Source organism: Anarhichas minor, unplaced genomic scaffold, assembly GCF_050575085.1.
Source record: "Anarhichas minor isolate MPS153535 unplaced genomic scaffold, ASM5057508v1 ptg000045l, whole genome shotgun sequence".
Lineage (NCBI taxonomy): Eukaryota > Metazoa > Chordata > Actinopteri > Perciformes > Anarhichadidae > Anarhichas > Anarhichas minor.
Window position 1 is genome coordinate 9914647 of NW_027466491.1, and position 24354 is coordinate 9939000.

Genomic DNA, 24354 nt, shown 5'->3' on the forward strand with positions numbered 1-24354 from the left:
ACTGGAATGCATGAAATACGTGAGCTCGGTCAGTGCTGGCTTCAAATGATGGCGCTGTGTGTCAGGGACTCGTGTAAATATAGGTTTGTTACATGCATAGTGTCTTTTCAAAATAAACCTCCATCTTCACAGGAAGTTTGGTTATTTGATATGGACGCCACAGTTGTGTTAGAATTGTAACATACAGTTATGCACAAGGACCAGATGCACTGGGTTCAGTGTTGGGAGCACACCTGTGAAAACCCTCACTGTACACATCAGACAGACAGCAGACAGACACGGTTAGAGAATAACTGGTGAACTGAATAACTGGTGAACTGAATAACTGGTGAACTGAATAACTGGTGAACTGAAGATGACAGACAGCAGACAGACACGGTTAGAGAATAACTTAGTCGAACATTCAGCAGCTAAAGACACAGAGATTCCCTCAGGAGGTGGTGGAGACCAAAAACGGAGCTAAAAGAGAATATTGGACTTACGTTCATCAAGTTATCATGTGAGATATGCAACTGTTTGCCTACTTATTGCACTTTATGAGTCAGTGTTTTGTTCCCAGCTGGTTATGGCTACATTTATTCAGGTTTAAATTCAGGGAGGGAGGGAGGGTGAGAGGGAGAGAGAGAGAGAGAGAGATTTCCTTTGATGTGGCAGATGCACACTTCCATAACAGGCCCTCTGAGAGCGAAGGTGAATACACCTGCTGTCTTCTTATATTGAGGTGGAGGAGGAGGAGAGAGGACGCAGAGACTGGGTCAAAACAAGAAGAGGCTTTTTATTTTACTTTCATGGTGAATGAAGTGCTGCTGACCTGCATTATGGACGCAGTTTATTCTTATTGCAGGTTTACAGATGTTTTGCGACAGCGTATGACGGACATTGTTGGCAAAAGATTTAACATGACACAACCTCGTCACACCACAGACGCCACCATTTATCAATGCGGTAACATGAGCAGCCGAGAGCTTTATGTCCATAAAAGAACACGGAAAGAACATTAAAGAAAATGTCATTCTGGACCGTCCTTACCGTAATAACACTACTTGAGGCGCAACGAAATTCAGACGGCAGCTGGCGTTATCGCGGTTATGACTTTATGATCTCAGAGAATATTCAAGGTTTGTTTAGAATTAGCTCCACCATGACAAACTACAACATTAAAGTACTGCTTTCAAAATTCTACATCAATGACAATGACACAGAGTATAACTAGTATAACACTGAGAGTAGCTGCTTTGTATTACGAGTACTTGCTGATACTACTGCTTGTACTTCAATGAAATGTTGAATGCAGTACTTTTACTTCCAACAGAGTATTTCTACACTTTGGTATTGCTACTTTTACTTGAGTAAATAATTTGAACACTGTCTGAATGTACTTGTATCATATTACATCACACGTTTCAATAAATGTCAACACCCAATGACGTTTAACCGACCAACCAGCAAGCGGCATTAAAACACCCTTGAAAGTGTAAATGTATTAATTAGGAAAGTGGTTTTCCTAAACTTAAGTTATTTGGTGAACAATGCTGTGACCACAACTCGTCTCACTGAGAAGCCGTCGTTGCATAAAAAGAAAGTAATCGTGCAAGTAAAAATGAGACGTACAATTGTGCAGAAGTTGAAATATAGGGATATGAATATAGAATAAAATGCTGGATATCTGTTGTAATAAAACATTCAAAGGTTTCTGTGTGTAACACTCTAAAGTCTGCATTGCAGCCATTAGGAGCTGACTCCTGATATCTGGGGATAGGTAATTGGGGCGAGCAGGTGGGTACAAAGATAAGTCTTTTCAACCCAATAAATCCTTTTTGCAATGAAGCGAACTGAAGTGAATTCAATTTGGAGGGAGTTAAAAGCACAGAGGGGGGGGGGGTAGGCAGCCAGTTGATCCACCACCAATCAGAACGTTCTGATTGGCCAGTAAAAAACGCCTGATCACGTAAATAAACGAACACGAAGTGACTTTAATGCGCTTTGATTTGACAGAAGGCAGAGACGCCGCCGCTGTGATTAAAACGTTTTTTACTGTTTTGAGGGAAAATTATAAGATGAAGTTTATGAGAATCAACCAAAAATAACCTGCTGTTGCATCGCTGCGTGAATGTTTGTGCAGCGATGTTTTACAGCTATAATTAAACACTCGCATCCAGACTAATGGAAGGAGAAACTCAGGACGTCAAGAAACTAATTGCTACACTCAGTCTCTCTCTCTCCACACACACACACACACACACACTTTCTGCTTTTGTCTTCACTAATCTAATCTGGCTCAGCAACTCTCTTCACTTTTTAGCCCCGTTACCTACCTCCTCCTCTTCCTCCTCCTCTTCCTCTCTCGCTTTCCTCCAGTAGAAGGATGTTCTCGGTTTAATGAGAAGCTCCTCATTACTGCGTCTCTTTGCTCTCAGCGTTTCATTCTTCTCTCCTTGAGTTTGTGCTGCAGTCGGTGCTCAGCCCCGCGGTACAATGTCACCAGCGCTGCTTTGTTTGGAGGACGAGCTCTCGGTGTCTTTGTCTCTGAATCCAAGTTCAGTGAGTTTATTGTCACGACTGTTTGTCAGAAACGGTGCTCATGAAGTAGTTTAGTGCTTTACCTTACCGTTCCTGATTAACTGTAGATAAACTGGTTCATATGTTACTAATAAATGCCTTAAATTCACAGAGATTAACCTCGAATCTACTTGTTTTTAATGTATTTTAACATACATCTGTTTTCAAACGGTGTAATCAACAATAATACTGTTATTTAATCTGTATTTTTACAGTTTATTACATGTATTTTTGTGGAACGGTTGTGGGGCCCTGGAGCTCAGTCTATTGGATTGCTTTTGGGTTTTTTGGACGGGTTGATTTGACAAAACAAGCATTTTGAAGATGTGACGGGCATTTTAAAAAAGATTTCTGAAGAAGTAATTAAGATCTATCAATAAGTTGAATATCTTCAACCCCAGAAAGTTCAACATTTCTTTCTCGCCTGTGTTTTTCCTCCAGACACGATGGAGCGGTGGTGGGCGTGGCACTTTGCCCTCTTCGCCCTGGCAGCCGTCTACATCCTGCCCTCCCAGGGTAAAAGCAGAGAGTTCCTCTCCAACACTCTGATCAACAACGTGGTGGCCGATCACCGCTCGGGCCGGCTGTACGTCGGCGCCGTCAACCACCTCTACCAGCTGAACCGGGACCTCGAGGTCGAGTCCCACACCGAGACGGGCCCCAAAAAGGACAACCGGCAGTGCACGCCGCCCGTCACGGACGCCTGCGAGGAGGCCGTGGACACCGCCAACCACAACAAGCTGCTGCTGGTCCAGGAGGCCAAGGACGTGCTGGTGGTCTGCGGCAGCGTCTTCAGGGGCATCTGCTCGCTGAGGAACCTGAGCAACGTGGAGGAGCTGCTGTACTTCAGCGACACCAAAGGGGAGAAGTCGTACGTGGCGAGCGCCGAGGAGAGCGTCTCCGTGGTGGGAGTGATGTCCTACTACACCACCAAGGACAAAAACAACCTCACCGTGTTCCTGGTGAGGAGTGAAACACACACACACACACACACACACTCAGACACACACATATGCGTTATATTCCCAGCGGCACAGGGGTGAATTTAAAAAAATCATCACCTCCATCTGTGATATAGTGCGAGCAAACACAATTAAATTTGCAATTTGTAGAGAATGGAAGAATCAAATTGGCGGCCATGTGGGAAATGAGCGGTCAGTTATCTTGAGATGTTTGGTTGTTTTTATTTCTTCACACAGTATCAGTGAAGTCTTTACAAGATGTTTCGTGATGTCATGTCTTCTCCTTTTCCTTCGGAAGCACGGTGAAGCTTTTGATGGCGTTTCTAATGAAATCAGATGATGTGTGAAGGTGTAGCCTCCTCAGGCAGAGGTATGAGAGGAGGTCTGGGGGAACCATTTTCATAAAGCTTCCTACTGCTCTCATAGTGACGAAGAGAATTCTTAACGTTTTTCTAAGAATTTCCCCTCAAAGTTGAGACATATTCTTGGAAAGGATAAACGTTATTCTACAGAGCTTCTTAGCCCTTAAGACGGCTGCTACGGTGAAGAGCTGTCGGCAGTAGTAGTTCGTAGGGAGGAAGACTTTCAAGAGTTTCTAGTGCAGAGGAGAACAATGTTTGAAAGACAAAGGGGTAGAAGGAGTTGTCTCCACACGCTGAATGATTAATGAAACGCTAAAGATGAGATCGTTCAGGGATCTGTGGTCGATCTCATCTTTAGATACGTCACATCTCCCACCCGACGCAATCACTCTTTAACGCCAGAAGTGATGTCAGCGGAAAGATATTTGGGGAAATGCAACAGTGTTCGCTGGTTTATAGATTTACATGCAGACCAACGCCGCTGCTTATAGCGATCACAACAGCTGATGAAAGCCGTTAATATCAAATAGATTAAGTACCAAAATGATCTGCAAAGCAAATAAATATAATAAGCATGTGACGAGGCTACTGCACAAGTAGGCCTCTGGTTTCAAACATTTCAGAGGCTACTTTTAAAGTATGGCTGACAATTTACTCCACAGAGAAGTTCACGGTAAAAGTTTCTCTTCCCGTTTCTTTAATCACTCCTGAGCTACTCGATGGATTTTAGGCTAAGTTAGGAGCTCTCTGAGAGTTTCTCCCAATGTTTACGGCCCCTGAAGTTTAAAATCCGATATTTTGGACTCTCCGTTTCCTTCTGTTTCAAACTCTACAGCTGCTCGATGCTCCACTTTGTTCACAATCTAGTCCCTTAATCTGATGGTCATTGATATTGATCAGTGCAAGTCCTTGAGGGCAACTCACAAACTGTAAAAAGCAAACTGTACGTCAAGTCTTTCCTCTCTGAGTGTTGACCGCTGTGAGTTTCACATCACTGAGACCGAGACCTTTTCAAAGCCCCTATGATTAAATGTGACAGTGTTATTGTTCTGGTCAAAACCTGAGGCGTGCGTCTAAGGTTTTACTTGAGCCTTAATGTTTCCGCTCTCAAGTCAAATCAAGTCTTTAGGGACTAGTCAAGAATCTGTCCGGTGGAGTCAGAGCCAAGTCTCCCTCTAGTCCACGTCTCCGGTCTCAAATCTATAACCGGGATTTAACACGTGAAGAAAAAGAGTTATACAGACAATGATTGATGGTTTTGGGAGCACTTGCGCATTGGCATTGAATTGGTAGAAATACGTGCTGTAGTCTACATTTATGAATTTCTACAGTCAATGAAATTCTGTACCATTATTATTACAATAGGCCTCAATAAAGCTCCAAAGGTGTAAAGACTACACCTGCTCTATGGTTAAATAATTATGTTATTACACACATTAGAGCCATTTAATTCTTCTGGAAATGTTTTCCTGTAAAACATATCCTCTAAATCAAAAGAGCAGATTCCTAAAACCTTTAGATAATGTTTAATTATAAGCCGTTTGTTCAGGATTAAAGTTGTTGTTGCACGAAAAGGACGTAAACATTTTTATTGATGAATTACAGCACCCTCGTTCTCACCGTGCGTTGGCTCGTCCAGATGATCTCCACATTAGTTTTTATGTTCATACGGCTTATGAGGCCCATTTCGAGCACTTACGCATTGGAGATATTAAAAAGCTAGAGATTCCCTTTACTCAGCACAGCAGTAAAATAAACTAGACACATGATGAGTCTACAGGAACACTGACTCTGTTGACTGCCTCTTGACATGAGCTAATCGTCTCTCCCGCCACAGGTTGGTAAAGGGTACGGCAGCCACGACAGCACCAAGCTCATCTCCACCCGCATCCTCCAGGACTACGGGGATTGGGTGGTGTTCGACAGCATCATCGAGGCCTCGGCGGTGCAGGCCAACCCCTTCGTCCTGCGGTACCTCCACGACTTCCGCTTCGCCTTCAAGGACGGCGGCTTCGTGTACTTCCTGTTCTCGCGGACGCTGGGCGTCCAGGACACCAAGAACTTCACCTTCATCTCCAGGATGTGCGAGGTCGATCCGAGTTATTACTCCTACACCGAGCTGCAGCTCAACTGCAGCGCCACCAACAAGTACAACAAAGCTCAGGTAATAACAATATGAATGCAGTCTGCAAGACTCTGGATAGGCTGTCGGCGTTTTTTATTGAAAGGGCAGCAGTGACTCGGAAAGAAACCCATTTGGACTTTTTACATTTGAATGAGTTTGTCTTCACTTGGAACCTTTTTTGTGAACGCCTCGGCTTTGACCCCTGAAAAACTTTATAAATTGGATTTAAAATGCTCCTGAACCTGAATTTATGGGGTCTCCACACTCACTGTACCTCTGTTTTATCAGCTAAATATGCATTTTTTGTGTGAATATTCAACATTCAGCTCTTTTTTCTCCTCCTCATCTACCCAGGCTGCCTATGTTGCAACACCAGGGGAGGTTTTGGCTCAGACTATGAACAAATCAGGCCAAATCAGGCCAGACTCTGACAAGGTGCTGTTTGTCACCTTCACTTCTGATGAAGACCCATCTGCTTCAGCCATGTGTAGGTGTCGTCTTCATTATGCAGATGTTCCTGATACTTTACTTTGTTGCCTGATGTTTGTCAGTTAGTTGGCAGAATGTCCAAACATGTCAGAACATTTCAGTGGAATGAGGCAGAAGGTTTGTCCCTGGGACACGGAGAAAGGGATGAGTTGTTGGTGCAGATTGAGACGTACTAGCGCCACCATGTGGCCATTTTTCCCAGATTGTTCAACACAAATCTGTTTCGATATCTGAGATTCATAGTTAATTCTTGACCATGAAAACAGCCGCTGAGAAAACACTAGGTTTGCTTGGTACAGTAGCTTATCTGGAGCTTTTGATCAAATCACATGATCTTCATCAACAGATGGAGCTCATTATTGACCTTAAACCTCAGTTTGTAGGCCAACATGGATGAGAGGCCTTTAAAGTTTGAATCATCTACTTTCCTATATCGACTGGGCAAACTCCATCCAATGGTGAAGATCATGTGTTTTGACTGAAAGCTCCAGAATAAAAAATGTATTCTAAATGGTGAGACATTTAGCAAAAAAATGGGAAAAAATATATTTATTTTCACATCAGTTTTCACCAAATAACATATTTGAATAAGTCCCCAATTTTCCCCCCATTATCTCCCATTTTCATCGGTTACCTAATTCCTTTAGTTATTGCTAATTTTACGAATAATTAGCTGTAGTTTCATGCACATGTGGCTCTGACGGATTACACCAACAGTATAAATTGTACATCTCTTTAAATTTAGCATGATTCATTCTAACAAACATCTCTAGTAATCCCACGTTTTCTGTGGTTACCGTGTTTCAAAATAATCACATTTTCTTTCATCAAAATAAAACTGTGAATATCGAGGATTTTGCAGAATAAGCGCTCTGTGATTTTTGATTTGTGACATTTTTATTGTTTGGAAAACAGACTCAAATGTGTCATTTATTATCAGAGGAAACTGTGTGAAACAGGTTCAAACTGTGTTTTTGCTCCTGTCTGTAGGCATGTACCCTCTTCACTCTATTAATAAGAGGCTGGTGGAGATAATAGGAGCCTGTTACAGCGACAACGGCATCATTAACGAGAAGGCTGCTGTCTACTCGCCTTACTCCTCCAAGTCTGAGGACCTGTGCAGCAAAACTAACGTGAGAAAAACCCGTCTGTGTGTCAGAGATAACGAGAGACTGAAACAATTCACAACGAGCAAATAACTCTATAATACTGTGAATGTTTTACTCGTGATGTCTTTCCTGCTCCATCAGAATGAAATGGCCATCAAATATAAGTGTGGAGCCGAGTTCCTGCCCTCCCCGTTGGCCAGCAAGGCCGAGTTCGCCTTAACAACCGAGCCCTCATTTGCCCGTAAGGGTCACATGACCGCCGTGGCCATTGCTGTGGAAATGGGGCACACGGTGGCGTTCCTGGGCACCGCCGCCGGAGAGGTGAAGACGGACTTTTATGTTCCTCTTTCATTCTTTGCGGTCATTTGTTTTCTTCTTGATTGTCACCTTTTTTCTGTCCATTTGCAATTATAGTAAATATGAAATACATATAAGACCTGATGGGGAATCAACCTCATAACTCCACAGACACACCGTTAAAATATATTATATTCATATATATCAACTGTATTGATATTTATTTATGTTTATAAGGGAAGAAAATGTCTATTCAGGACCTTTGGCCCTAATAAGCCGTCATAGTATTTACTGTAAAATACATTTTTAAATAAGTGGTAGACGTCCAATCACTAAATATAGCACTAGAAATTGCAGTCTCCAATAATACATGTATGAATATGTACGTTGGTTCATATTTAAGTGAACTAAAGTCATATAAATGTCTCCAGTTTTTTGAATAAATACCATTTAACATAGTTGAACAGGACACTCCCCAGTTTAAGCTTCATGAAATGTTTGATTTGAGACCTTTTAAAGCTTCATTATGGAATATTTGCATTATAAATACACATAATTTTACTCAGCATGTCTCTCATTCATGTCTTGTCATCCCTTTGGCGTGATGCCATATTTCGTGCTGAAAAAAAAGCAGAATTTATTGAGTGCAAAGCGGAGTAACTGAGGAGTCTGAATTTAACGGCGCGTTAATGCAGTTTTTGTGTTCTCTGCAGGTGTTGAAGGTGCATCTGTCGGCCCATTCCGAGGTGTACGGGCGAGCGCAGGGCGACGTCACGGGAGAGAAGGTCAACAAGAACCTGATGTTCGACGATTCCAAACGCCAACACCTGTACATCACCACGGAGAAGAAGGTCAGACTCCGGACGCATTGATCACGCTTCTTCTCAATCCATTTCTCTCACCTTCCATCCGTCAAACACCTCCGCGTGTCGACGCATGAAGAAGGTCATGGGCTCACTTCTACTTTTTCATTCCCCCATCAGGTCGGGGACTTAACGAGTCTTTCATTTATTCTCTCCGTCTTATTTGATCATTTATTCATCCGATCGACTCGCACTGATACATCCGCCTACGTTACCACACAGAAGTCAGCTATTGATTTATTCACTCGCTCTCTCTTTGTCCCCCCCCCCCCTCCTCTCTCTCTGCGTTCTTCTCTTCATCCATCTTCTTCTTTGTCCTTTCATCTTTTTTCGGTCGCCGTCATTCTCCGCCGCCATGCGTCGACAGTGAAATTGATGTTATTGATTTAGAAATGAATTAATTAGAGTGCGCTTCAAGAGGGCGGCTCGCTTTCATCAAGTCAAGTGACGACGCTCGGGCTCGCTCCATCTGCTCATTTAAATGCATTAGATCGGACTCTTCTTCTTGTCAGGCCTTTAAATTACTTCCACAGCTGGTTGGAAGAAGTCCTCTACTAAAATAACATCCATCCAAGACCTTCCCTTCACAAGAACATATCAAAGGAAGATCGTGGTTACCATTGTACATAACAGTGTTGAAATAACATATAAAGCTCTTATACGTTTACATAGAACACTCAAATGTATCACATATCTTCATCATAATGGAAAAAACTAACAAAAAACATCCAAAAGGGATCCATCACCGATTTGTTTTCTCCAGGAATTCTTTCTTAAAGAGAGAAAGCTAGACGGGAATAATCATATTTAATATATCGGTCTCCTCTGTACTGTCAGACTAGTGAAATTGAGTCGACTATTGCACTTCTCGGAGTCACAACTCTATTAAATCTTAACACAAAGACATGAAAGATATATTTATATAATTCAGTGTGACTTGCACCTCCCGCTGATATCATTACTTCTGATGTCCGTCGAGAAAAGAACATAAATCCACTTTACAGTCGGAGCACAAAAGAGGCTTCAGAACTCATCCGGGAATCTTCACATTTTAAAGTTTTCTTCAGTATCAAAGTATTCCAGTGATAGTTGTCTGTACATCCAATGGGTTCACTGCAAACAGGAGCTGCTAATAGATGATTCAGCATGTTTTTAACGGCTAATTTGCCAAAATCTAAACGAATATAGTCCGAAAAACGTTTAAAATTTGTGTTTAGATGATTTATTTTCCTTGTGTTTATTTTTTTTTGTCCTCATCTCAGTGTTATCTTTTGCCCTTAAGCTCCTGAATGTTGTTGACAATAACTGCTCCTTCAAAATAAAAGCCTGTCTTGTGTTTGCAGATCACCAAGGTTCCCGTCCAGGCCTGCCACCTGAAGACAGACTGCCAGTCCTGCGTCTCCATGAAGGATCCGTACTGTGGCTGGTGTGTCCTGGAGGGAAAGTGAGTCAGAGAGTGTGTGTGTGTGTGTGTGTGTGTGTGTGTGTGTGCGTGTGTGTGTGTGTGTGTGTGTGTGCATTTTCAATATGCCTATAAATGCGTTTAACGAGCGTAAACTGTGTTTTCCTGCGAATCCGAGGTTTATTTTGAAAAGACACTAGATTGAATCACTCGTGATGTTGATCGCTCTCCGCTTGACCTCCCTCCCCCCACCCCCCCCAGGTGTACCAGGAAGTTGGGGTGTAGCAGGTGGTGGGAGGACAAGATCTGGCTGTGGTCGCCCAATCAGCAGTGTGTTCAGATCCAGGCCTTCATCCCGCCGAACCTGAGCTGCAAGAAGACGCAGCAGGTATGAGAGAGTGAATCCCCCCCCCCCCCCTCGAGCTGAGTTCACTTCCTGCTGAGCTCAGCTTTCCTCGAACCAGTCAAACCTCCTGAGTTGGAGCGCTCTGTGTGTCCGTGTTGTCAGCATTTCAAACAGGTTCCCAACCTCTGGTGCCTGGACCCTCCGGGTGCCCCCTCGCTGCTACGACATTTTTAATTCCTGGATACATTGTGATTTGCAATTCTATAAATATGAGCCAGATGTGTGTTGCATGGATTTGTGCTGACAGTCGGGCTGATTCAGCTCATAAAGGGAAACAATGTTCCCACAACGGTGATGTTGTGACACCTAGAAACTGCTGATGAAACCTCGTTTCGGTGAGTCACACATGAGCAACATCGCTCAAAAACAACAACATGCTCGCAGTTCATGTCAGAGAAGATCAACACGCCTATTTCTTACACTTATTCTCTTGTGTTCAAAAAGACACCGCCATCCAAACTCCTTATATACAGAGTTTCTCTTTTACTACAGCCCCATGAACGCCTCGTCAACTTACTTGCAGTTGCTTAGCCATGATTGGACAATCAATCTTCTGGGGAGGGGTTTAGTGAATGGTCAATTTGAATGTATGCTTTATTCATCCCTCAATTCAACACGAGCGAGTCTAAAGTATGTTGGAAGTTTATTTTGAAAAGAGACCGTATGCATGCGACAAGTGGAAGGTCGTATGTTTCCTTCGAACATGGAAGTTTATTTTGAAAATACACTACGCTTCTATCAGGCGCAAGCTGTATTTTTCCTGTGAAAATGGAAGTTTATTTTGAAAGCAATATGCGTGAAACCGACGGAAACTGTAAACACAGAAGTTTATTCTGAAAATAAACAATGCGTGTAAACAGTGGAAACTGTACGTTTCCCGTGAAAAAGGAAGTTTACTTTGAAAAGACACTGTACGTGTTTAACGAGCGGAAACTGCTCGTTTCCTGTGAACACAGAAGTTTATTTTGAAAAGACGCTGCGTCTCAATAAAAGCAGTAGGTTTTGTAGGTCTGGACGATGTCAATACTTCTTCAGATCATTATTTATTTAGTTTCAGATGCATTTAGAAATATTCTTGCATCAGGGGTCCATGTAATTGATCTGAGAACAGACATGGTTTTGAGGCCATAAAGAAAGTTATGCTTTCAAAGCATTCTCTCCCTTAAAAGAAGATTCTAAGTCTCTTTATCATCTCTAGGAGACAAAACAATCGTAACGTAGTGTTGAGCAAACAGCGGCAACACTTTGCTGCATCGCTCCGTCTCAACCTGACGGCTGAACTTTCTGCATTAATGAGGAATTGATCAAAGAGCTGATTTTAACAGAAAGACGCGTCGTCCTTCAAGATGTCCAGCACCAGACTGAGCTTCCATCCCAGAACTCCTTTCTGCTGCGACGATAACTTCACAGCTCTGAGACGCTCCTTCGTTACGTAGTTCATCTTGAACTATTGACGGTCGCATGTCAACAAGTTTGACTGGAATAAAAAAAAAAAGGTTTTAATTCTCACAGTCGTCCTCATCAGACCTGATGAACGTTATGGCTGCGCGTTAATTACAATCAGGTCAGATTATAATAAACATTATGCAAATAGAAGCAAGTCAATCCTTTTTAAAGTGCAACTGTGAAGACGTTGTGTGTAGTTTTATGTTCGTCTTGTTACTAAATGTGAAGTTAAATATCGTCACAAGTCTTTATATGCAAATTTAAAGTCAAACATCTTCTGAATGCTGATCGTTCAACTCTCACTGCACTTCTCAAGCTTTCAGCAACACGATGATGATTTGTTATTAGTTCAAACTTTACACTTTAAAGCTCCACTTGTCAATATCTTTACATTAACGTGTGTGTCGGGAAGTCGACTCTCTAAGTTTGACCTCCGCCAAACAAGAGAACCTCTTCTGGGCCCAGACGGATGAATCCGCTGCATCTTAATTCGGGAGTTTGTGACTCTCGTCTGCGTTGCAGCTCCTAGTTTGTGATTTTTAATCTGATAAGACGGTCGGATTTTAAAGCCTTAAAGAAAACTTCAGCGTTCTGCAGCTTTACATTCTTAAAAAGAGGAGAACGTCTCCGCTGAATTCATTTCGGGGCTTCGCTCTCCGTTAGATCAGAAAGTTTGAAATGAAAACTTTAGAGGCGAAATTAAACTGGTTGAGGTCAGTGAGGACTAATGAGGACGATGATGTCTGAACGGCACGGTCGAATAGTAATTATGACACACACACACACACACACACACACACACACAGCTCATGGTTACATACGTGCACATACACACAGTCAGCCATTTGGATTCTTACTTCTTCTCCCTCAATTACACACATCTCTTCGTTGCTCATTAACACACACACACCCACACACAAACCATCTGTTTCTTCCTTACACACACACACACACAAACAGACACACTCTCTCGTACCTTTATCAGACTCCTGCATTCAAAATGTTACTTAAGTTAAATTATTAATCAAGAAAATGTGCTTAAAGTACAAAACAACTTACATGTGTTACATGTTTTATATATTATATCCTCCTATTAGATTATTGTAATTAATGCAGTAACATGTAAAACCATTAATAACATTAATTATGTCATGTTAAATGTCCTCTTTGGACTGTCTTCAGAAGGATGCAGCGTGATTATGATGTTAACTCATTAATATCAGGCTACTTCTCTCTTTAACAGCTCCGGTTCTTTTAGGTCATCGTGTGCAAGTGTTGAATATTCAATAAGTTGTTCTGCTTTGTAGCAATATTGGATTCACAGGTTATTTGCATCGATGTGATGAAGTACATTGTCAAGTATTTCATTGATTGGCCAAAAGTAGCCAAAAATAGATATTACATCTCTTTTGTTATCTATAAACTGATGAATTTCCATAAAATATATCGTATATATTGCTGCTACACTGCTGTAGCATGGAGGACAAACATATACGGGATAAACCATCTTGTTTGTTTTCATTATAAGGAATAAATAACACGATCTTGTGTCACTTTCCCTGTTTTTCTGTCTAACAGTAACTCGCTCATCTTTTATGTCACTGCAGCCGGTAGAAGTGAACGACTGTTCCCTCCTCCTTTAATCCCGCTCCCTTCTCCAGGTCGATATCGAGATACCGGCGCTCCCGGCCCTGATGAGCTCCGATAGGCTGCAGTGCGAGTTCGGCTCCATCACCAGCGAAGCCGTGATGGTCATCTCTGACAGTCGGGTGCGGGTCGTCTGTGCGCTGCCGGACCCCTCGCAGATCCCACCGACCCCCCACCAGCAGGGTAGGAAGCTTCATTAATATGCTGTAGTGTTCATATCTTTCACTACATTGTGCTCTCCTGTTTAATCTGTCATTCAACATTATTTAACATGTTTGTTATGTCCATTGTGTAATGCCGTGGGCTACTTTTATATCCTGTCTTCATGCGTTTTGATTTATTATGTTCATAACTTTGTTGTTGAAAGGTTCTTACCTTCAGTAAGATTGACAAGAAACCGTTTACGACGCTCGTGTGTTGTTTTTGCTCAAAGAAGCATTAAGAAATCTGATCATTTAGCAGCAGAACAGGTCTATTAAAAAGCCCTTTTCACTGATAACTGTTCGCTCGCAGCAGGAAATTAAACTCCTGTTTGGTTTAAACTTATTCAACACTTTTGGAAATACTATATCAGGAAGTTACTAGTCTGGCTTTGTCCAAAAACAACAAAATCAGTGATGTAACATGTTAATTCGTGAGCTTCAGAGGTGTTGGTAGGTGGATTTTATTACTTGTGCACAGAGCCAGGCTAGCAGGTTCCCCCCGTTTCCAGTCTTCATGCTAAGCTAAGCTAACCGGCTGTATTTAACAAGAAAATAAGAAAGTGGTATCAAGCTTCTCATTTAACTCTTGGCGTTAATGCGAATATGGTATTTCCCAAATGTTGAACTTTTCCTGTGTGTGTGTGTGTGTGTGTGTGTGTGTGTGTTTTCAGACTACGTGTCCGTCCCCGTCAAGGTTCTGGTGAACGACAAAATCAAGGTGACGTCTGGAGAATATCACTTCTACAACTGTGCTGCTACTGTCAGGAAGAACCAAAACTCACCGTAAGATGGACGACACACACACACACACGCACACACACACTTGAATCACACACACGTGTCTATAAGTATGTGGTGTGTTTGTGTGTTCTCAGGTGTATAGCGTGTGTGACCAGTGAGTGGGGCTGTCAGTGGAACGCTCGGGAACACAGCTGCAGTGACAACAATGATGCTCTTGGTGGAAAACACATAGTTAAACCTCAACAGGTAAGTGTGTGTGTGTGTGTGTGTGTGTGTGTTGTCGTTTTCTGTATTTCAGGGTTTTTTTTGTATTCCTTTAAAAAGTGTTGATATAAGTTTATGAGCTTTAACGCTACGCTGGTTACAGAACAAACGTCCCTTCGGACCACGTTCTCTGTTATCTGTGCTCGCTATCGATCACCAGAAGATGATCTGAAGGCCTGGACTCATATTATTTCTGCTTCTGCGTGTCCTCCCCTGATGAAGGCTGGCAGTTGTCCTCAGTTTGAGTCTCCGGAGCCGCTGTTGATCCCCGTGGGCTTTCAGATCCCCATCAGCTTCCAGGGAACAAACCTGGACTACACGGTGAGATCAGAACCTGAACATTCACTGCTTCGTTATCGACGTCCACCGTGTTTTATTTGTGTTAATGATGTCCCGCTCTGTCTCCAGGGACGGAGGTTTTCCATCGGGACGGAGCTGATGAAGGACACGGAGGTAACGGTGATGCAGGAGCAGGGGTCAAAGTTCACATTCCCGGGTTATGAGGTCAGTATCAAAGAACCAATGAGGTGTTGTTAATGTGTATTTTGTGTTTTCTTTCCACTAGTCTGAAAAATTGAGTCTGAAAAACAGCGTTTTTTCCTGTAGCAATAATGAAGTCTGCAGAGGGGATGAGCACCGTGTGCAGGGACACGGTTCTTCTGTCTCTGCACCTAAATTAAACCCATTCAGTCCACTCACAGAAGCGCTCTCTGGTTCTTTGCTCGTGTCCATTAGCAGCTCTACATTTTCTCCTCCAAGCTCTGCGTTTATGTTCTGAAGCTCGACCGTGAAGGAGCGACACCAGGCAGTGCGTCATTAATGATGATTAGAGTGATTAGAGAGTCGTTAGCGCTTCGTTTGTGAGGAGATTCAATTCTGAGTCGGGAAAAGTTTGGAGCTCAGTTGTGTGCTTGATTTTGACACGTGTTTATATTTTAATGATTTTTTTATTTTACGTGCCTGTTAGTGTTGTTAATGCTTCGGCTCACAATGCTTATTCACCGTTAAATAGACGTCCGTGTGTGTGTGTGCTGGCGCCCCCTAGAGGGCTGCAGAGCAACGCCATTGTTTTCACTCACGAGCTTCAGTTTTTCCACTTGTCTGCCTCCATCGATCCTCACCTCATGTTGAGTCCTAAAGATTGCCAATATGTGGTTAAAGAGTGTGTGTTTCCTCACTCGATTTCTCCACACACACACACACACACACACACACACACACACACACACACACACACACACACACATTGATTTATGGCTGCAGGAGTGTGTGTTTCAGTTATAGATGTGAGGTAATTTAGTGTTGAGCTCCAAATAGGGAGGAATGTTTTGTGACCGTGTGTTAATGCAAACCTGATGGAAAGTGTGTGTGTGTGTGTGTGTGTGTGTGTGTGTGTGTGTGTGTGTGTGTGTGTGTGTGTGTGTGTGTGTGTGTGTGTGTGTGTGTGTGTGTGTGTGTGTGTGTGTGTGTGTGTGTGTGTGTGTAGTTTTCCTATGACAAGCAGCAGGAGGTGAATGTATCCTTCCATATCAAGGACAGAGACACTTTGAGGAAGATTGACAGCACCCTGACAGGTTGGTGTGTCACTTATACACACATATACACACTTATGCACACACACACACACACACACACACTTAAACACACACGCTCATAACTCAAGTGTGTGAAAGCACAGTTATTACGCTGTTTGACTCTCTTATTTTCAATTCCATCTAAAATATGCTAATTAGCTATAACCTCCTCCACTTCTTCTTCTATTCCTTTTTCTTTTACTTCTTCATCATCTTCTTCCTCTCCTGATCATTCTACTTCAATACATTCTTCTTCTTCTTCTTCTTCTACTTCCTCTTCTTCTTCTACTACTTCTATTTCTTATTCTGCTACGACCTTTTACTTATTTTCTTTCTCCTTCTACTTCTTCTACAACATTGACTTCTGCTTCTCCTCCTCCTCCTCCTCCTCCTCCTCCTCCTCCCACAGTCGTGCTGTATAACTGCTCGGTGGGAAGAGAGGACTGCAGTCTGTGTAAACACGCTGAGGCTCAGTACCGGTGCGTTTGGTGCTCCGCCTCACGCAGCTGCGTTTACCGGCAGCTCTGCCCGTCACCACAGCCGGCTCAGTGCCCCGACCCAGAGATCACAGACGTGAGTCACGGAGAACACCACCAAACAAACTCTCACATATCAAACACTTCAGATTCTTTATTTAGAGGTGCTCGATGTGTCTGAGAGCCTGTTGGATACGTTGCACCCATGACTACTTTATACTTCTCCTCCACTACATTCATTTAATTCAGATGGTCACATCCCAGCTCCTCGGCTGTGACGGTAACGTGACACCAGACGAATATTCTGTGAAGGAAACGCCGTATTAATCTACGAAAACAACAAGAAAGAGTGGAAACGTGGCTCGTAAAACAAATGACGATCCTGCAGCACCAGCCAGAGCCAGAATAAAACAAGATGTAGTTCACAGCGGTTATGTTGCTCTTTAAAGAGAGAATACACATGAAGACTGTATCCCATAATAATATGAATATTTGCGTTATGAAACGATCTGTGTGTGTGGCCGTGTTTCCAGATCATCCCTCGCTTCGGCCCTCTGAACGGTCGGATCTCGGTCACCATCAAAGGCTCCAACATGGGAATAAAGAGGGAAGACATCAAGAAGATCACGGTGGCCGGCGTGGACTGTGTCCACCAGGAGGACCGGTACTCCGTCTCCACCAGGTACTCAAACAGACATTAGCATGCAGACAGGAGCCTCTTCTGTTGTCTGTCCACGAGGAGGTGAAGCTCTGTACACCGACCTCTGACCGCCTGCTGTCAGTAATTAATGAGGACAGATAACTGAGCATCAGCTCTCATTGATTTACTCAGAGAGCTATTAAAAGTACAGTATGTACCTCTGAGATGTAGTACAGTATGTACCTCTGAGATGTAGTACAATATGTACCTCTGAGATGTAGTACAATATGTACCTCTGAGATGTAGTACAGTATGTACCTCTGAGATGTAGTACAGTATGTACCTCTGAGATGTAGTACAATATGTACCTCTGAGATGTAGTACAGTATGTACCTCTGAGATGTAGTACAGTATGTACCTCTGAGATGTAGTACAATATGTACCTCTGAGATGTGGTGGAGAAATAGAAAGTAGCAGAACATGGAAATACTCTAGTACAAGTACCTCAAATGTGTACTTCAGAGCAGCATTGAGTAAATGTACTTGTCTCCGTGTCTTTCTGTCCACAGTGTGGTGTGTGAGATCGGACCGGCGAGGCGGGTTCCTCCGGTGGACGTCCCGTTAGAGCCCTCCAGCAGTGGAGCCGTGGAGATAGAAGTAGAGGGAGGAAGAAGAGGGAAGTCTCAGGTGGTCTTCACCTACCGGGTAGGTCTGAACCCAAGCGCTGCACTCGGGACATGTGAGGACGTCATCTTGTGCTTTAGGAAACACTGATCAACATTCTTCACGTGAATTGAGGAATCAATTAATAGAGAAAATAATCAACAATTAAAATAATCATTTGTTGCAGCTCTTCACAAAATACAGCCTTGATTGGTGCGAATCATGTGTGAATGACGACTGTTACCCAGCAGCCTGATGGAGCAATGTTGTTTACGATCGCTAAGCACATTCAGATTTCATCTTGCACACGTTCACTGAACACAGAGCGTGTAACATTCAGCAGTTTGACATCGTTCCATCGGCAGCTTGAATAAACTGCAGGAAGCTGTTTTTTAAATCCTGAAACCTCGTCAAAAGTTTCTGAGGCAACACAGAACATACGTGACAACAGCTACCTCAAACCCCCCCGGAGATCACCCCCCAGGAACATTCAGCAGAGAGCTGAGAGAGAGAGAGAGAGAGAGAGAGAGAGAGAGAGTGTGTGTGTGTGTGTGTGTGTGTGTGTGTCTTCGGGGGATATTTATTCTTGTGTTTGCGTCTTTATCTGCCAGAAACAAATGAGTCTCAGCAGCTGCACGACTGATTTGGAAAACTTCTTCACTTATTTATTTATTTTCATCCCTCACTTCCAAACAAGCACAAATGACTTCTTCCACACGCTGCGCTCGACTGCTGCGTCTTAATTCTCCAGACGAGAATTAATATCCGCTGTTTTGTTTGTGTTGCCGCTCAAAAACAAGCAGGAAACCGATCAGCTGGTGAACTTCAGCCGCCTTTAAACAACATTCTTTAAGCACACAAGTTACTAAAAGTTCTACTGTTGGTCTTCAGTTTCATCTCGCTCCCTAAAGATAAACACCACGGGGAGTCTTTAGAAGGAACACTATCAACTCTGCTCTGTTAAAGTTTAATGTTCACTTCTCCTTTTATTGATTTCTCTCTGTTTGTGTTCTTGTGTCTCGTTTGACGGATTTGAAATCATTTAATTTCATAGAACAAAAACAATGACGAAGCCCTCGCAAAGCGTTTCCTGCTTTAAATCAAGTGGAAGAACGAGCCTGTGGAGCAACAACACAGACTGTAATAGATGGTATGAAAATAATTAGAAGTCATAATTACGTCTCTTCAGGTTTAAACTGAACACCTCTCATATTAAAAGATGAAATAACAGAGCAGCGAGTGTGTGTACGTTACAGAACGAGGTGGACCTGTAGCAATAAATCAGCGGGATGGTGCCTTCAGGTGCTGCCATTAAGAAAACGACAAACAATGTGCTCAACATGTAGATATTAAACTCTTGTAAAAGTAGTAATACCACATAAAGCTGTTTTGATGTATCACCTTTCATACGGGCTCCGTAGTTCAAAGTGCTTCACAATAAAGTAAACAAGAGAAACCAGAGAATGAATAAAACCAAGCAATCAAATTAATAACGAAAGAATGAGGCAGGAATCCAAATAACAAAAAACATGTAAAAGATAAGTTGGTAAGTTAGTTAAAGGCGAAGCTGTTTAAATATATTCACAGTGTTCATATCTTACAGGCTAAGTACAAAAGTATTCGCATCAAAGTATACGTACCAGAAGTAAAAGTACTCGTTATGCAAATTATATTATTGGAATTATGGAGCTCATTTTAATTACTTTATACACTGTGCTGGGTAATCTACAATATTATATATTTATCTTTTGTATTTTGTCAAATGTATTTTGTAAAATAACATTTAATTGTTTTATCGCACGCTTTTTTTTAGCGTATCTTTACTTTAAGTTTATCTTTAAGTACAAACGACTCATTCTTTTGTCCTCCTCTCCGTCCAGGACCCCAAACCAAAGATGGTCGACCCAGCGAAGGGTCCGGCCGCCGGAGGAACCGTGATCACCATCACTGGAGACCACCTGGACACCGCAACCAAAGACGACGTGTCCGTCAGTGTGGGGGGGGTTCCCTGTGAAATGTAAGAAAACTGTATCATATCGTCCACTCGTGTGTTTCCTGAAGAGGCGGTTGCGACACTAAAAGTCTTCCTCCGTCCTTCTTCAGCGTGACGTTCGGCTCGAAGATCACCTGCAAGACCGGCAAGTACCGCGGGCAGAAGGTGCCCTCCGACAAGTTAGCGGTGACGGTGAAGTACGGTAAAAACACCACCAAGGACGTCTTGGCTGCGTACCACTACTGTGAAAACCCCAAGATCACGGATTACAACCCAAAGGGCAGCTTCTTATGGTGAGTGTGGCTTCATAGAAGTGATTAGAGAAGTCAAAATACACAGATGCTAATTCATCTTTTTGCATATTCATTAAATCTTATAAAAGCTCAGACCTTTAGATGGATACGGGAGAAAAAATCTCTTAAAATGTAAATAAATGTGCAGAAAAACTGCGTTTGAATGTAAATGTACTGTAATTAATTCCCTCATCTGTGTGTGTGTGTGTGTGTGTGTAGCGGTGGTCGCAGGATCGTGGTGGTGGGAAGCGGTTTTGATCTGATCCAGAGAGCCAGTATGAAGGTCCTGCCCCTCCCCAACGAGTTCTCACAGAACACCACACCTGTAGAGGTAAGAAGGGGACAAAAACTAGCATTCAAAATGTTTGTCGAAAACCTTTTTTTCACAATAAACGCCGTCATCAGCTTGGTTTTTGGCCGTCGCCATCTTGTTTGTATTCAACCAGAAGTGACACGAGAGGAAGGAGCAACCGAACGCTGAATAAAACATTTGTAGGCGTCCAAAATGTTACAATTAACTTTCATGAGGTGAAAACACTGAAAGAGTTAAAGTTGTGAGACAAAAACACGGACAACGCCGCGGTAGAGACCTGTCAATCACCGTGTAGCCCCGCCCCTAAAGCATCCCCTGCTTTATGGTCTGTGTGACTCTAAATGGACCATAATGTACTAAATGAACATCATGCTGTATTGAAGAAGACTTGAAACTAGAGATTGAGACCATAAACTCATGTTTACAATGTTTACTGAGGTAATAAATCAAGAGAGAAGTAGAGTCATTTTCTCATAGACTTCTATACAACCAGAGGAGTCGCCCCCTGGTGGACACTAGAGAGAATGCAGCTTTAAGACGCTTTAGCATCACTTTTCAGGACCGTAGGTTGCCTCCTGGTTGCACCATAGTCTGTGACCACAGGGGGGCGCTGTTGCACGGATGGTGCTGCACTTGTGTTGACCTGTACCTGGAAATTGTAGACTGTAAATCTCTCACCTTCTTTTAAGACTAAATCGCAATAAAAACAGATCTCGATTTCTGTCACTGAACAGAAACTGTTTAACTTTAAAAGAACAAGACACCGCGTTGGCTTTAAATATACTATAAAACTCATTTTGGACTTTCTGTGTATTTGGCACAAATAGAGCTGAAGAAAAATGAATTAAAACTTCTTTCCAGCTTCAGGAAGTTGTTGTTGTTGTTGTTGTTGTTGTTGTGGCAGATTGATGGAGTTGGTTCTTTGTTCAAAGTGGTATTTCATTTCCTCTCTGTTTCTCTCACACACACACACACACACACACACTCTCTCTCTCTTGTTTCCCGACTTCATTTCTCTGCAGGAAGTTTGTTTTTCTTTTTCTTCTTCTGCTGTTTATTTATTGCTCCGACGCTTCTCTTTGTCTCTCTCACTTCCAGTATTTTCTTCTCTCTGTTTTCTTTCTCTCCACCTTTTGTTGCATCCTCGGCTCTTCGTGTTTTATCATGTTCGTGACACCGTTGTTGTTAATAATGAGAGTTTTTACTAAAGATAATATGCAACTGGTCACACTTAAAGTGATGTGTTTAAAACATCGAGACTACGGAATATAAATAAGGTAATTGTAAAGAATTGTGTGCCATTTAACTTCAAATCATCATGAAGAAAAGACATATTTTTAGAAATATAACGTAATATCATGAAAGTTTACTGTGATATGAATGTTAAGCTTTTACATAACACGTATGTAAGTGCCTGAATTTGTAAAAAGTGAGAAAATAGGATCTAAAAAAAGTCTTTCTTTATATTTAAGACAATAAAAAGACAATCATATTGTTTCTTGTGCTGGTTTGGACTCTTTAGAGATCAGCTCAGTCTACAGGATCAATTCTACGATGCAGTCGATCAAACTTCAGAATATCAGAGGTGGACGACACTGACGGACCGACTCTATTTGTTCATTAAAGAACAGTGTGGGCTGGATGTGCATCGGTCTGCAGGAACACTGACACCTCAGTCAGGAACCTGACAGAGACACGACGCTCCTATTTCACCGCTGAATGGCTTTGAGTGACAGAGTCTCTCCGGAAAGATTCCCTGCAGGGGGGAGGGGGGGGGGGTGAAGGCGTTCTATCGTCGCTTCATCAGAAGCCGACTGTCTGAACCGGGAAGAAAGAGGGGGAGACACAGTGGGGGGGGGCAGAGAGAGAGAGAGAGAGAGAGAGAGAGAGAATCTGAAGTAAAAGTCACACCTGCACGGAAAATCTGGAGTCACTTGACTTCAAGCGTGGAGTGATTTCACTGAAGAAACTGTGGACACTTTTCTTTTAACCATCAAAGGAAAATGATGTATATGTGTGTGTATATATATATATATATATGTGTATATGTATATATATGTATATATTTAAATAAACCAACTCATGTAAATCGCTCCAGCGTTGTGGCACACCTGGATTGACTTCTTCTCTCTCTCTCTCTCTCTCTCTCTCTCTCTGTCTCTCTCTGTCTCTGTCTCTGTCTCTGTCTCTGTCTCTGTCTCTGTCTCTCTCTCTCTCTCTCTCTCTCTCTCTCTCTCTGTCTCTGTCTCTCTCTCTCTCAGTTTGTCCAGGAGGCTCTGAGTAAGAACGACACCGTCCTCCAGTTCTTCTCCCCTCCGGTGAACTGCAGCGTGGACATCCAGTCGCTCCGGACGGTCGTGCAGCTGGACAACGAGAAGGAGGACCTGAAGAGCTTCGACTACCACCCGGACCCCTCCTTCAACAAGCTGGACAAGAACGTGATCACGGAGACCGGCATCATCATCGTGACCGTGAGGACGGACTGCGGTCACGTTTACATCCAACGTGTCGCTCTTTACCTCCGGATCTGTGGAGCTCACGCTCTTTGTGTTTTTCTTTCTGTCTTCAGGGTCGAGGTTTCGACAAAGCCATGACGGCCAAAGAGGCCCAGGCGTTTGTTGGAGACGCCTCCTGCCCCGTTAACTTCCTGCAGGTAAACGCACACTTTCCTCTCATTTGTATTAAGTTTAAAAACACATTTGGAGACTTCAGTTTCTCTGTATTTTATGTTTTTTAGGTGAGAAATGAGTTCCTCAATTGATTTATTAATCCTAACTTGACCTTTTAGGACAGAAAAGAGTTGAAAGTGCTCTTCCACTTGTGATTTAAACAACAAACTATCTTGATTACTTTGCTATGAAGCTAAGAAGCTGAATGATGCATTATCACGACTGAAGTGTTCTTCCTCTCTCTGCGTACAGGATGATAAGTTGATCCTGGAGGCTCCTTCGTTGAAGCCCGGATCCGGATCCAAACGCCAGCGCAGAGACACAACCAGCGACATGCTGGACCTCGTGGTAACTAGAAAGCTCTGTGATCTGTCGAGCTTCAGAGAGAGAGGCAGGAATGAGGCTTTTGTTTAGATGTTTGAAATAAAGTCTGTGTTTAACACAAGCTGAAGAGATTGTAACGGTTAGTTCTCTGATATAAAACAGGTCAGTGAACGCCCCTCTGGTGACTCTTAGAAAGAGGGTAAATGAGACGACTAGACGTCCTCACTGGAACATTCAGGATGCTCTCCGTCTCTCTGCAGGTGAAGTTCGGTGACGGCGAGTGGAAGGTGGATTCAGTGTACTACGCCAGAAAAGACGACATCCCTCTGGCTACCATCATCCCCGCTGTTATCATACCGATGCTGCTCTTCATCGCCGTGTCCGTCTACTGCTACAGGTCAGACAAGTGACATCAAATCACACACACACACACACACACGTTTGCCTTTCTGTCGATGTGTTCAAACATATCTTCGTGTGTGTGTGTGTGTGTGTGTGTGTGTGTGTGTGTGTGTGTGTGTGTGTGTGTGTGTG

The 24354-nt window shown here is 42.9% G+C and overlaps 1 protein-coding gene across 1 annotated transcript in view; it reads left to right on the forward strand.

The window, feature by feature from the left end:
• Positions 1–3005: 3005 nt before the first annotated feature.
• The window catches only part of plxnb2a.1 (plexin b2a, tandem duplicate 1), a 33408-nt gene continuing 12059 nt past the window's right edge, over positions 3006–24354 (forward strand). The window contains exons 1-24 of the mRNA XM_076111630.1: positions 3006–3521; positions 5721–6047; positions 6363–6495; positions 7488–7630; positions 7748–7927; positions 8617–8754; positions 10110–10210; positions 10430–10556; positions 13682–13850; positions 14542–14653; positions 14746–14857; positions 15098–15196; positions 15284–15379; positions 16362–16449; positions 16859–17022; positions 17459–17607; positions 18135–18270; positions 20109–20245; positions 20332–20514; positions 20734–20845; positions 23089–23298; positions 23397–23480; positions 23749–23844; positions 24081–24217. Of these exons, the coding sequence (XP_075967745.1) occupies positions 3006–3521; positions 5721–6047; positions 6363–6495; positions 7488–7630; positions 7748–7927; positions 8617–8754; positions 10110–10210; positions 10430–10556; positions 13682–13850; positions 14542–14653; positions 14746–14857; positions 15098–15196; positions 15284–15379; positions 16362–16449; positions 16859–17022; positions 17459–17607; positions 18135–18270; positions 20109–20245; positions 20332–20514; positions 20734–20845; positions 23089–23298; positions 23397–23480; positions 23749–23844; positions 24081–24217 (3749 nt within the window). The remainder of the gene's footprint in view (positions 3522–5720; positions 6048–6362; positions 6496–7487; positions 7631–7747; positions 7928–8616; positions 8755–10109; positions 10211–10429; positions 10557–13681; positions 13851–14541; positions 14654–14745; positions 14858–15097; positions 15197–15283; positions 15380–16361; positions 16450–16858; positions 17023–17458; positions 17608–18134; positions 18271–20108; positions 20246–20331; positions 20515–20733; positions 20846–23088; positions 23299–23396; positions 23481–23748; positions 23845–24080; positions 24218–24354) is intronic.